At 37.3% G+C, this 15,044-nt stretch overlaps 1 protein-coding gene across 17 annotated transcripts in view; it reads right to left on the bottom strand.

Moving 5' to 3' along the window:
- The window catches only part of MAGI2 (membrane associated guanylate kinase, WW and PDZ domain containing 2), a 765,356-nt gene that overhangs the window by 87,923 nt on the left and 662,389 nt on the right, over positions 1 to 15,044 (bottom strand). For 15 of the 17 annotated variants that reach the window (XM_030013670.1, XM_030013669.1, XM_030013660.2 and 12 more), the window contains 2 exons: positions 6,602 to 6,633; positions 1,493 to 1,682 (listed from right to left, as the gene is read on the bottom strand). In XM_030013670.1, the coding sequence (XP_029869530.1) occupies positions 1,493 to 1,682; positions 6,602 to 6,633 (222 nt within the window). The remainder of the gene's footprint in view (positions 1 to 1,492; positions 1,683 to 6,601; positions 6,634 to 15,044) is intronic. The other 2 variants (XM_030013657.2, XM_030013659.2) reach the window with 1 other exon arrangement.

Below are 15,044 nucleotides of genomic sequence, written 5' to 3'. Positions count from 1 at the left end.
GGAACTCTTAGTTCGTATACCTAAGAGTTTATAATTGAAGATCAAATACTTTCTCTATGGGGTCTAAAGTAAGTTCTCAAATCCATGTTTAGGGAGAATAAGATACTTGGTATTGCTGAAAAAAGCCAGAAATTTATTTAAGTACTTAGATTTAAACTTGGGATCTTAATTTCAGGCACCTATTAAATAAATGAAAAACCCCAAATGAACCCCCCCAAAAAAGGTCTGGACTATGGAAAGCAAGTTTTATAGTGACAATCTCTACTGAAATATGTTCCACTAAATGGACCAGAGTGGCAGAAGATGGTGGCAGTGGCTGCACTGGGAAACAGTTGAGGAATCTGAGATGCAATTTAGAGACTAGATTAGAGTTAACTTAGAGTTGATGTAAAATGAACCCTGGTGTTCCTCCAGCATATCCATCCTGCTAGGGACTGGAAATACCAAATCCAAACAGGAGATGCTGATGCTGTAACGAAAGTATAAGGGCCAAGGCAAGTAAGAGCGGCACCAACCCAGTGTTTGGGACAGTAATGTATTTCCTTCAGACTGTCCCTTTTCATGCTGGAGAAATTTGTACATTCCAGATCATGGATTATGATAGTTTAGGTTTATCTCTATGTCTCTGGGCCCAGCTAATATTAATGGGCTAATCTGGATCAGTTGCAGTGCAATATTTTATGTGTAATTTATAAAGTAATTTGATCAATAGGCTAAAGTAATTTATAAAATGAATTGAAAGGTGGCATGTGCAAGTAATGACTGCTATGAAAAGCTTTCAGTAAAAAAATAAACTATTTTGAAGATTTGATCTTAATAAGCACAAAAGCTCTGGACAATTTAGAATAATATTTTTAGCTAAAAAGTTCTTTATGATAAGGAGTAAGTAAGTTTAACCTCTTTTACCCTTGTTGTGAAAAATATGTGGTATATGCCCCAAAAACATGAGAAATAAAATCAAGATGGGAATCTTGATGGTTCAGTACTGGTTTGTATAGATCTTCAAATAGTACTTAGTGCTATGGGTTTCTTTTTAACTACCAAGGACAATGTCAAAACTTGTCAAAGTCATTTTTATAAAAACAAATAAATTTGAAATTTAATTAACTTTACTTTAAAGTGAAAGTAAGTGAAAGAATTTTTATTGATAAAGTCACATCCTCTTATTGGTTAACTATGAAGAAAAATAGCACAGCAAAATGTGGTGGCACATATACTGTTCTTCACTAAGGATTTAACAGTCAAATTGAGGAGAGCAAAAATATAAGGAAAAGAACTATGAAAGTCAAACTTCAGAATTTAGGCAAGATCTAGGAAATATGTAAGTGTAGAATTTTTGAATAATTTATAATGGCCTCTATTAACTGGGATTATAGTTGCTTTCTTTAAATTACAAAAGATAATTATGGAAAATTATGTCAGCAGTGACACATTCATAGGCAAAAGCTTAAAATATTAAATGGTCAGCAGGGTGAACGGGGCTTTCACTTACGCCTACTTTCATAAATAGCTCTTGATTTCTCATACAGCTCATATGGGTCAGGTTTTCGTGGATCAAAGGCCTCTGTTGAATCGGGAAATGAACTCCTGTGAAGAGTGGGTGGATAGGGAATATTCTGTGGCATAGCTGGAGCAGACAGACTTGTTTGAGGGCTGCCTTGATTCTCCCATCGTTCCATCATCTGGAATAAAACATACAGAGAACAAAGATGAAATTTTGCAAAAAACTGTGACTTCCACAATGAGACCAAAGACAGTAATTTCAGTTGAAGATGTGTTTTGTAAAAATAGCAAATCCATTTGCTGCCTTTTGAGATGAAAGGTGTGTGTTGTGCTGTTTATAAAATGACTTGGTTAAATTTACTTGTTAATATGTTGCTCATGGGAAGGTGTGATCTTTCTCAGATAATATGATCCCATGTGGATTAGGGTCCAGCATTACCCCTGAAGCATGTCAAGTGCCTCTCACAGAATGTGCTGAGGTATTGGAAGTTATTCTGCTAAAGATGGAATCTGTGGGTCTGTGAAGATACAATTATCAGATTCATGAAAATACATAACCAAAAGTAGCAATTAACAAAGAAGTGGCCAGATTGGGTAGCAACTGAATGATCTTAAGACTGATTCTTTTGAGAATGCATCAAAATAGCTAGCTGCCCAGGGAGAAGTAGATTACTGGAGCTGTAAGCAGAATTTACAGCTTCAATTGGAGAAAAAGAAAAAAAAAACACAAAGGGAAAATTATTACAGCAGGTATTTGAGCAGCTAGTGAGAGTCAAATATTCAATGATAAAATACAGAACATGGTGAGAGAAAAGTGGGCATTAGGCTGATAAGTCTTTTTTAATTCTTACTGTTTCTTTCTTATATCAAAAATTACACTGCCGTCATCCAACCAAACCCCCAAGCACAGGATAAGCTTTTCAAGTCTTCCAGACCATTTACAGGAGACAAGTACACAGCAATGTATTGTCTATGCATGAAAGCCACCTCAATCCATCTTTTCTCCAAGACTGCCCTTAGTGGTCGCATAAGTACATCAAGCCAGAAGGGAGATAATATGATAGACTGTGAAAAAGAAGACTTGGGGACCTGCATTTTTCTTTTTGAAGGAGTTGGCTACTAATTAAATTGCATTACCAAATATATTTGAAGAGGTCAAGTTAAACAAAACACAAATGTTTATCCTAGGAAATTAATATTTTCCTGTGACCCCTCCTGAAGCAAAAGGTGGTAAAGCCTCCAGAACAGCGTGCTCTCGCACATAACCCAACAATCAGTTAATTACACAAAAAATGACTCTTGGAAACAAATTGAACTGTAATTAAATGCCACCAACTTCTAGTGTTGTATCAGTAGTGCCTTATCAAAGATGATTGCAGGTTTACAGCAAGCTTGCTCTATAAATTCTGTGATTATCATTTGCCTTTAGTTCCTTAGTTTCAGAAGGTGTTTGGCTCAGCAGGTAGGCTTTGCTCTCTATTCTGATGATTAACAGCATCAGGCTTTTTCCACACCAAGTCTGTGTGGACTACAGATGTTTTAGAGTCCTCCTGGTGAACATGTTGAGTAACTATCTCTCTGCACATCCCAGGTGATCTGACACTTAGCTTCATACTTCAGAATAAACAGAATATGGATGTTGGCTATGAGGACCTCATTCTTTATACAGAGTAGTGTTATAATTCAAGTTGTGCTTCTGTCAGATATTCAGCAGTAAGTAGGGCTGGTTCATTAGAAACAATGAAGAAAAGAAAGATCTAGGTATCTATCTCAGTCATCTCAGGTATCATAAGATGACTCTCATGCACTAGTATGCATCGGGAATGATATTTAAGTTGAAAAAGGAAAGTGTTAGTGCTATGAAGTGCTAATGATGAGGATATGGAATACTGTATTCAATATTCGCTAATGTTGTTCAAGAAAGACACATTTATTTTGGGTCAGATAAAAAGACGACAACTAGGATGTGATATAAGAGGGCACTATAGGTACGTAGATCCTGTGCAATACAGTGACGTATGGAGATACCCAAGTTGTCATCGAAATAGCTTAGGTAGAGGAAAGTACCTAGGGTACCTTCAGGTATACTTTATACCAAGATAGATTTATCCTCTGTGTTGGGTAAGTTAGCCTATGTAGCAAGTCACATGAATGTCAGAATAATACTTCTGATGGTAGCTCTTCTGGCTCTAAAGGAATTACCTTGGGTATATATAAACACATATACAGTATATCATTATATCATGGAAGAATAAATTCAAAGGTCTCCAGAAACAAACATGATTATGACCCCTATGTCTACATAGGAAAGGAGAACTGGGCTCAATACAAGTTCCTTATGATCAAGGAAAATAATGGAGAATTATGTTTAGGTTTTACCTTCAGTGGGGAATCTAAAAATGAATACAAGTCAGTGAAACCAAACTATCTATCTTATCACTATGAATCAGAAAGACATGTGGGGCCCTGTCTATCTAGAAGGGAAAGTTTCCTAATTTCTTGGACAGTGCCAGAGAAATAGAACACTTACCTCTTTCAAAATGTGAAACTGAATAAAATTAAAATATTTAAAGAAGGCTTTAAAGAGGGAAAGGAAAATATAATTATCTTTGATGAGCAAACTTCTCCCTGGAGGAAGGACAAGAAACTGGAGATCAGTTGGCAAAACCCTACTGGGTCCCATATGTCTAATTCTTGCTTGCTGGTTAGCTCTAAATCTTCAAGTGTGAAGTTAAAAACAGAGCAAAACATTCTCACTTGTGGGTAATACTGCTAACATAAACAGTTACATAAACAGATAAACACAAGGAGAATTATATCTCCCAAACCCCTATCAATTAGCTGAAGTCACATAGTGTTTTGCAATGTGAGTTACCATAATGCTAGCTCACAGAAGGTGGCACTCCTGGAAATGAGTAAGCATGGTATTGCGTGCAGGGCATCAAATCTGAGTCAGGGTAATGGTTTGGTGGCATTGCTCAAGTTCATTTTGCACTACTCAAATTGTATTACATATGATATATATAATATATGCACTATATACATAGAAACCACAGGAAATTTCTGTCAGCCCAGGTTACTCTGGGATGTTGAGCCCACTGAGATGCAGTGCACGCCATCCCTGAGCCTCTGCCTTGGGGAGAGGAGCTTGTCTCCTCTCCTCTTCCAGCCAATGGCCCGTGGTCCCCTTTTTTGCTTTAAAGAATGGTGGGTGCTTCTCCCCTGAGCAGCCAGAGAGGTGAGGGGGCAGCAGTAGTCACCCAAGCAGAAAAGAAGCCTGGTTTGGGGCCACCTACAGTTTTTCTTTCCTCTTACAGACCCACGGGGCTGTGCTGCTGTGGTGGGAAGGTTTCTAAACCTCTTGGAGCTGGCCTTATTGCTTCAGACTGTCTGCAGGCACTCAGTGCTTCAGGTGCACTTGGTTTCAGTCTTATCTCCATGTCTTGGGCACTAGGAATTTATATCTGGTTATTTCTCTAGTTAAAGTGGTGACAGACAGAGGAATGCACACTACCTTAACCTGGTTAATTATTTGTAAACTCTCTTGCTGAGAGTACCCCAAAATCAATTAGCTGTGAACGGTTAGCCTGCATGCAGTTACAGTATCTGCACACACGGGTGTTGCATTATTCTGTGAGCCCTGGTTTCCTCAGACCATTGCATGAAAAACTGCATCACTCAGGTTGTTTCTCTAGATTCTGATTATTCACAAGTGCTACTTGAGTATGAACTAGTATACAGTTTATATAACAAAACTGTGCAGACAATCATCAACAATATGCTGATATTTATAGATTTGAAATGTACGTAAAGAGGGTAAGCACTGACAGTGGAAGGTCTTTGATTGTGGCTCTTTAACAAGTAAGTTCTAAAAGTTCTCTATTTCATCACTTTTTACCTGAGATTAAAAGTTGAACGTCCCAGTCAGACAAGAATCTTAAACTGGTGAGAACAAGCTAGCCCTTAATAGTCAGATTTATTTTCACAAATGTCCTGCTACTTAGATGAATCAACAAACTTATGCAATACTTATTCCAATGTATTGCATCCATCCTCTAGCCTTTTACATCAAAACCACCTCAAGCTGAAGCAGTCTGATGGAGTTGCATCAGCTGATTCATTAATTGCTATTTGTACTTGACAGGCTACAAAAATTATTTTGGTATGCATTAGACATGTCATGACCCAATATGAGAGGATGTGAAGTCGTGTTGTCCTGTCCCCCCCCCAATAAAAAAAGCTATAAATCCTTTTAAAAAATATTACTGTTGTTATTCCTAGTGCTCTTAGAAGCCTTCAGGCAGAGTCAGGGCTCTTTTTTCCTTTACACACCTCTGATGAAAGATAAGCAGTACTTTAAGGTCTTTACAATCTAAATAAAAAAGTCAAATTAAAAAAAAACCCAAACAAACCAGACAACCAAAAATAGAAGCCTGTTTTCTTTTTACACTGTGAGTGTTGTCACAACTTCAAAAAATGATATAACGTAGTGTCAACAGAATAAAAGCAGTCATTGCTTACAGTCTTACAGTAGGAAAGGTCTTCATACCTTGGGGTTTAATGTCAAAATAATAGAAACACAGAAATGTTGGTTAGAAGGCACATCAGTAAGCTATCTAGTCCAAGCTCTCACTTGATGTGTGACTATTTCCAGCTCTAGATCTACTAATGCAAGAAAGAATAACAATCACTTTAAGGATGTTAAGGTCATGCCACTTGTAAACCAGAAAATGTACATGTTGTCCGTTTCAAGCTGATCGCCAACTAGAAGGCCAACTAGACTGGCCTCATTGCTGGAGCCTTCTGCTGCCTTCTCCAGACCCCTCATTTTTGAGCCACTGCATTTCTGGTTCTTGACACCCATCTTAACACTGAGATGTTCCTTTCTCCAGACTGCTGCTGGCAGACTCCAAGCCAGCAGATCTGCAGTGCTTATTAGTGAGGCCACGTCTGATGCTGTCTCACCTAGAGTTGGGGCAGTGCTGAGAAGTGTCTCATGAGCTGGGAACAGGAGGGTTAGATGAAAGTCTACAGAAATTTGCTTTGAATGGTAGTCATCTTATGAACTCAATGTGTATAATTTTGAAAGGGAACTTACAGGCTTTGGAGTTTTCCATGGAGAAAAGAAACCTGAAATAAACAAAAAACAACGTTAGCAGATTTTTCTGATGCATAAAAAGTGGACGCTAAGTGGCGTCTATGCTCCCGTTCTCATTCAGGTCTGCAGATAATGTTGATATATATGAAAATTCTCTACACACAAGGGGTGAAAACAGAAACCACAGGGGATAATTTCTAAGAAAAAATATATGCAAATATATATATATATATGCATATATATATATATATATATGCAAGTGGAGCTATTGAGATCATTGCCATACTTTACAAACAGCATGGTATTAGGTTGAAATTAAAAGAACTAAACAAAAGGACTTCCAAATGTCTTGGTGGACATTGGATAAGACACCAAATGACCTGGTATTGATGTGTCAAATGCAGTCGCACCTTTAAGAAGAAGCAATTCAGAACATCCCATCAACAAAACCTAATAATACAAGAGATTTTTTTAGAAGAAAAGCCTGTACAAAAATAACTGTTTCTTTAGTCTAGATAAGGTAGCCAAGTCTTGGGAAGGTTGCTTGTTTTGATACTGTCCTGTTTTTTTGTCATAGTTAGCAAGCGATCAGACATGACTACCTCTTCTACACAACTAGTTATCTCCTTTTCCTTGGTTATTGACTGACTGATAAATTGCTTTAGTGACGTTCATGAATTTCAACTATTGTAGCCTACAAATGTTTGAAACTCCAGATATGTCCTTTTCATAAAAGGGGATAATTTGTAACACTCATTGTAGACACTGTTCTTATCTTATGCAGCACAATGTTAAAAAACTTACAAAATATTTAATAAAAAGAAGCATTTCAAAGGATATTTGGTCACATTTTTTAAAATACCAGCTTTCAGCATAGCTTTAATTAAAAAACTCATTCTCAGTTTAATAGCAGGTAAAAAAAAAAAAAAAAAAAGTCTGTGGACCTTCCTAAGTAAGATTAAAAACTAATAACAAAGAGTTCATTTGTTTTGTCAGAAACAGAAATGGGGCTTAAACTGAGACATCTAATAGGAAGACTGCTCTTTCATTCAAAAAATGAATTAAGCTGTAAGAGTAGTACTGACTTACTGACTTCATTATTTCTTTTTCTAAGGTGAGTCTAGAAAAAAAATTTAAATCATGAGAATACCAGGGAAAGTATGAGAAAGTATCTTTCTACAGACAAATCACAACAGGAATTATATTTGTACATAGTATTTAAGATTCCTAGACCTCTATGATAATGAGGTAATTTCTTCTGCCATGATATCTAATTCATTTAGACTGAAAAAATCTTGGAGTGAAAAAGCAGTTGAGCCGTTTGCAGAGAAACACTGGCTGTTTTGTAATGCTGATGTATAAACTGATAGTGCTTTTAAACAAAAAGTATATTGGGAAAAGTAATTCTGGAAAGGTTTATGTTTACTGGCTCTACAGTGTCTAGATAAAAACTGCTATATTAACAAGTAGACAGATTTCTTTCCATCTGCAAATTCAAGCTGAGATAACAGGCATCCTGTATAGATCTGGCTTGTACATCACCTTCAGTGTTAAAGATTCTGTAGTAGAAGCTTACTTAATAACTTCTTGGATGGCTGATGGCTACCTTTTTATTACCTGCTATTGCTCTGTACAGCTAATAAGAGTGAAAGTTAAAAAGCATTTTTCCCCTCGGCATTAAAGATAAGACTTGAAACTTGCAAGAAGGTTTGCTGAAAGTTATCTCCAATCAACTTACTACCCTGATTTGGTGTTCAGAAAATATTGGTAGAAGTAACTCTCCCTCCCAGTGGTACTGGTACACTTCCCATAACTTTTTGTCAGCAGAAATTACTCTAGGACAAACTGAAAGGTCATTTTTTCCTATTTATTTACTGTCACCACCTACAAATATGTTTTGCTGGAGTTAATCAGCAAATGTTCCTATAAATTAAAATATAACTATTTATAAATCAAATAAATAATGACATATACATCAAGTGAAGATTTTTTTAAAAACCCCTCAATTAAAATTTCATTATTCATCCAAACGAAGAGAAGATGGACTTATATTTATCTTGGAGGCTATGGGTACGGACTGCAACATACAAATGACAACATCTACACTCAAAACAAATAAAAGGCAAAACCTAACAGATATAGGATGCCACAGAAGTAAAAGATCCAAAGCAGGATTTTTAAAAAGTATTGGATATCCATATGTGTACAAAAGCACGTTAGAAGTGAAAATCTCTTGAAACTAATATTAAAATCCATTCTTCAGATTTAAATTCAGCTATTAGACCAAGAACTCATGTAAGATGAGATGGTCTCTCACCTATGTCAAAGACTAGGTGCTAGACTAAATAGGTGAAGGCCTAGTTCCGTAAAGCGAACCCTATCATATCTTTCATGTATTTCATGACAATTTTAATGTTGCCTCACATACCATCTGTATTCTCAGTCAAACTAAACATCCTTTTTCCCAATCTAAACAAAATTGACCTTTAGACAATGTTTGACATTATCAGTTATTCAACATGAGACTGATTATGGATAATTATCGTGAACATGTCCGGAATCATCACTGATATTTGAATACATGCAACCATTGCTGCAAATTCAAGAATTCAAGAGTATAATGCATATGTAGTACATCGCAAGTGTAACAGAAACTTCACATGAAAAAGCATATAAGCAAAATGCACTTTCCTGTGTATTCTGCATGTTCCCTTCTAACTCTCACCTTTAAATATAGTCCTGCATAAGTACAGGACCAAATCCTCTACATGTAGAAAACTGAGGTTTGGAAGCTCACCTGAAGCATATATCTTAATAATATGTATTTAGTGCATAGTCAACAGTGTTGGCCTTCTGCAGCCACATCTACAGCTGGCAATGAGAAGCAGTGGACTTTCACTTAGTTTGACGTCACTTCACAACACCACATTTTCCCTTGACTTTCTGGTGCTGGTGCATTACATGCTGTGAGTATTCCCCACCAGAGACATTGGGGTCCCACTTGAATGACAGCTGCTGGCAGACTGGCATCAATTCAGTACTGACTTGGAGGCAAGACTGAAATTTGTTCTCCAAAGAGTGCAGCTTTCAACTTCTGCTGAGTATTAATACAGTATGGACACTGTTCAACCTTCTAATCAACTCACATCTAACTAGGCACACATATTGGATAAGCTCTTATAACCTCCTTATCCCACTTCCAGATTTCCACTTCTCCCTCCCCAAACTCCCAGCCGCCTACTGTCCAACTTGTGATGTCTTCTATAAAAACCTGAGTAGCTGAGAATACTATATACATATATATATAAACACTCCTCAGCCCCATATTCACATACACTTTTAAAATTTGAAATAATAAAAGCCAACTTAGATCCACCTAAAAATACTTCATGCAACCTGTTCTTCCCAGAAGTGGCTTTGTGCTCACCCATGTGCCTGACAGCCATCCCTTCTTGTAATAGCTTCACCACATAAGCTGTGGCTCACTTTCTGAAGACTCCTGTATTTTTCTCTTAGTTTTAAATAAGTCTTTATTAACACTCCTTGTAAAGGCAGCAGTACAGGTCTGAATGAGTTTTGGAAAGGAGAGCGGGGTTACTGAATTGTGTCAAAGAGCAACCACCACTGCTCAGCCAGATGCTAGCGGGACAACACTATGGTCACCACCTAGTGTAATGTAATATAACATGTAAGCATGTGAGGATAAAGTACGTAACCTCATATACTTCTCCAAAGTTAGTGTTGAGAATATAATGATTTATTTGTCAATGTTGGCCGTTTAAAATGTAATAAAGTACAGCAGCTGGTGGCCAACACCTTTATTGAAATTTTAATTGTTTCATTTTAAATAAATAAGCTGACGTACAGTAACAACCATATGCTTTTTAAAAATCAGAATTACATTTTCTCATAAAGCAGTGTTGGAAAAATTATTTTTGACAGTGCTTTTTAAATTATTTTTACCACCTTCCAAAATGAGCTTCCCTGGAAATCAGAGCTGTGACAGTTTCCATGTTGTAACTTTACCAAAACCCACCAGTAACAGAAAACATATTTTAGATTCTAGTGTATTTGGGGGAAAAAAAAAAATTTTTTTCTTTTTTCAGATCAAGGCAAATTCCAGCTTCAGTTTACTGTACTTGTCCTTTTCAATGAAGATATCCTATAACAAAAGACAAACCACATCACACTCATTGTATCTGTTCCTTCTTATATACAAATTTAAGTATGCTTTTGTCATAAAATATGTTTACAGATTTCACATGCCTTACACTTCAGCCAGTACTTATTGCTGGAAAGTTTAGTTTTCTAAAAGAAGCTTATCAGACAGGACTTAGAGCATTTGCAAGATAGAGTCTTGATTTGTTTTTGGGTTTATGTTTTTTTTTTTTTTTTTCTTCAGTAAAAATCCTGATTTTTGACATATTCTGTAATGTCAGTAATACAAAACCAGCCTTTGGTTATTGGTCTGCTGCCATGTGGATGCTTTTTGCTATATTTCCATCTCCATATTGTATTGATTCCTGGAAAACTTCTTAAGACCATGTAAAATCACAGGTAACTAATCCAGGTATTGCTAAACCACAGGACCTTTAATGGTGTTCACCTCTGTGGCAGATGTGTACTTATAATTAAACTGAAGCCCGGGAACAGTTTGATTTTTGCAGTGACAGCATGTGGTAGTGCTGCAGGGAGGAACTCAGCAGCATCAAAGATAAAGCCTTTTAATCCAAAGCAATGTTCAGGGCAAGTCAACTTCCCTCCACATCACTTGTCACACTGATGATACAGCACGTGTTTTGCCTTTCACAATTAGCTTTCACTGGGCTTCTTGGTTTTTTTTTGTGCTATAAAAGTCTTGTTGCATATGGCTTCCTGAGCAAAGCTGTCCCAAGCACTGCACAGACCTTTCTCACGTAGATGCTTGGAAGTCATTGAACAGATGGCTGATGAGCACTTCCAGAGCATTGACTGACTCCATGGGCATCTTGTCAACGTCCACATGACAACACTTCACTTCAGCAAAAGTTTTCCTTTCTAGAAAAGTTACTGTATAAATTTACTCTAACAGCATTTCTTTTTTTTCCCTGTGCTTTTTCTTTCTCTTACTGCAATCCTTGAGATGTCTATCAGTTGCCTACACTGGGGCCTCAGTTCTAGAGGTGTCACATACCCATTAACTTCCAATGGATGTGACAGTGGAGAACTTCTCTGAGAGTTCAGACTCACAGTGTACACCATTAGCAGGATGCAGGGAGCTGTTTCTTACCATTCATGTTACATCTGGCTTCTCCTTCTGCGTGTTTACCTTTTGTTGAGCTATGCTAGGTATGGTTGGATTAGGTGCACAGAACTGAAGCTACAATTGGGCTCACTCATTAAGATGCAAAATATCCTCCAGCCAAAATTCCTAAAATACTGGTGGGAGAGATAATGGTTTTTGTTGTGTACATAGAACAAATATATAGCATTAATTCAATTATTCTTCAAATGTTTTCCCCTTTTCAGGAAAACAAACCTGATCAATGAAAACAAGTAAATTAATTTATATACTGTAGTAAACACAATCTAAAAGGAAACAATGAATTAAAATAGATGGAAATAATACTTATGAAAACAAGCAGGTGATAAAAAGTTTGAACTGGTCATGTCATATGTAAAATATCAGATGATGTATGGGGAGTGGCAACTAGTAGTTCCATTTCTAATAAAATCAGTCATTACCACGTAGTATTTTTTCAAAGGTCCATCTTTTTCAAACAGATTTAAATATTGAGCTCTTACTCTAGCAACAACAAAAAGTTGATTTACCTTGAAATATAGAGTAGGTGTAAGAAGACTGGGAGCTTTAGCTCTTCAAGCATAGTTAGCTAGTCCTGTTGTCAGCTGTCCTTCAGAGTGATGGTGCCATGCTGTGGAGGATCCATTTGGTCTTTGGTTGGGATGGCACCTGATGCAATGGGTCAGAAATCAACACATCCCACATCAGAGTGAGATGAATGACCCATCATGTTTGATCAGGCCCACAACATTATATATGGTTAGACCCAGTGTCTTTTCCCTTGCAGTAGGCTACACACTGGCAACATGGCAAGTAACTGATGTAGCACTGTGCTGCACTGAGATGAAGGCTGCTTACAGTCATCAGTTGTTATAGCAAATGCAGGTTCAGATTAATAAAACTGTGAAACACGTCTGTCTTCTTCACAGCTATATACAAATGCCCACGTTATTAAACAGGTTTGCCTGAAAGAGACTTGCAATGGTACAAACTGATCCTCAGCAGTTGCTTGTGGTGGCATTTTCCTTTACGCTCCACTACTCCGTTGCTCCTGATCTCAACCCAAGTGAGACTGCTACTGAAGTAGTGCTCCAGTCCAAATCAGCACTATTTTTCACTCTCTTTGGCCTACTACACCTGTGAAAAGTGACTCCAAAAACCAAATACATTCCTGCCCACAGATTATCACTCTCTAAAGGTGCAAGGCAAAGAGCAGGCACAGTTCACAGGAAGGTCAGCTGAATCTTTAGACCCTATTGGGGTAGCACCTTCTGTGGCTCATCTCTTCTCCAGGTGACCTGGGGGCATCATGAGTCCCTTCAAACTTTCAGATTTCTTGAGTAGCATGAAGTGCGAGACAGAGAGGTTTATCAGAAATGATGTAGAGGTAGAGGAGTACCTTGGGAAATTAAACCTGATCTTATCTCACTGAAGTCTATAGAACTGATACAAAAACTTGATTGACTGTGAGAGCAGGTACTAAATCAATATTCAGCTTTTTATACACAGGAGCACTTTCTGTGCAGTTCATGAAGTTTCACTGACCTAGCCTTCTTAAGCAACAATTTTCCAATAATATTCAGATCTTCACAAATAATTAGAAAAAGGTTAGCTATTTAAAGTCATGAATGATAGAAGTACTTGCTGTTCAAGCTGGGACCCTCACCGGTCACCTGCATCTATGACACTTTCCTCTAAAATACACCAGAGAATCTCAAGCTACCATTAAGTTTTCACTTTCATGAATAGCAAAGAGTCTTTGTTAGCAAGAATACAGCCATCAGAAAAGGTCAGAAGCTGGCATAGTAATGAGTTAATTTACATTCTAATGGACATACAGCTATTTATTTTGCTTGGCTGCTACAGCTGTGTGAATTGCTTATCAGTTAGAGATTTAAAATAATTTATGAAACTAGAAAAAACCCCAACAAACTAAATACCATCTCCTTCTGATTAATCTGAATGTGAAGCAGAGAATTTCTGGATCATAGCTAAAATAGTGCAGAGGTAAATGCAACATTGTCAGTGACGGTTTTTGATGCTTAAATGTACTAGCTTTGGGAAAAATAACAAAAATCTCTACAGGAATTTCTGGAAATGAGAAATACATTTGTGGAACAAATAGCTTTGTATGTGGTCAACAAGAGTAGATTATTTTCCACAGATGAAGTTTGATACTAAACACCTATAAAATGTCTCAGTGGGTGACACTTTTATATGAACTTTCTTCTCTTTTGTGGCACCTATTACCGGAACAGTGTTACACTGTTACAGATTTATTTCCTTGTTGATAGCAAACCATATTATCTGAAGGACAGCCATGTCTCAGAATAGAGAAAATGCTGCTACAGTACAATTCAGAACAGATTTTACTGGGACAACTTGACCTGGAGTAGAAAAAGGTATCCTATGGAATGGAGGAAGACTCTCATCTCTTGCCTTTTATTATAGAAGTTCCTACTAGAAGCTCAAATCCTTAGGTCCATATCCTGGTTTATGATTTGCAACTGCAAGTAGAACTGGATGAACTGTTATTTTCCTCACTGAGGTCTATAATATACGTATTTTAAGTAAATACTAACCCAGTTAGCAAACCCCAGGTACTAACACATGATGAGTGGAGAAAGAGATCTCAGAAATTTGCTCACAGGTTGTAAACTCTGGCAACACCTTGAAAAGGTCAAGGTTATTTTTCTGTACAGACAAGAAAAAGAACCTTTTTTTTGGCAGAAGGAAATTTTCCCTGAAGAATGTTCAGGTTTGATTATGTACGTTGTCCAATGACTGCTGCTAAAATCAGTGTCACTAGCTTATGTGTCCAGGCTAGGGATTACGCTCTCTACTGTATTGCTCTAATACTGCAAGAGCTAGTAATGCAAGTAATGCACTGTCTTGGGCAAACGTATTGCTGCACACAACCCCCCCTGAGCAGAGCAGACACAGCAAGGTGAAAAAACTGGTGTATGTCACACACTGAATCAGCAACATAATTTAGAATATAAATTGAGTCTTCGGAGTCCTGACAGCTCGTGACTGTTGCTTCTAGAAGGCCCTGCGAGTGTTCCCATACCCATAAAGACTCTGTATGCTTGCTAAGAACATGTCTGACAACTCAGCCTGGCTTTACTGAAAGTTAATCTAAGCTTCAAAACTAACTTCTCA

This window comes from Aquila chrysaetos, chromosome 5, assembly GCF_900496995.4.
Source record: "Aquila chrysaetos chrysaetos chromosome 5, bAquChr1.4, whole genome shotgun sequence".
Taxonomy (NCBI): domain Eukaryota; kingdom Metazoa; phylum Chordata; class Aves; order Accipitriformes; family Accipitridae; genus Aquila; species Aquila chrysaetos.
This window is presented reverse-complemented; position numbering and strand designations above follow the sequence as displayed.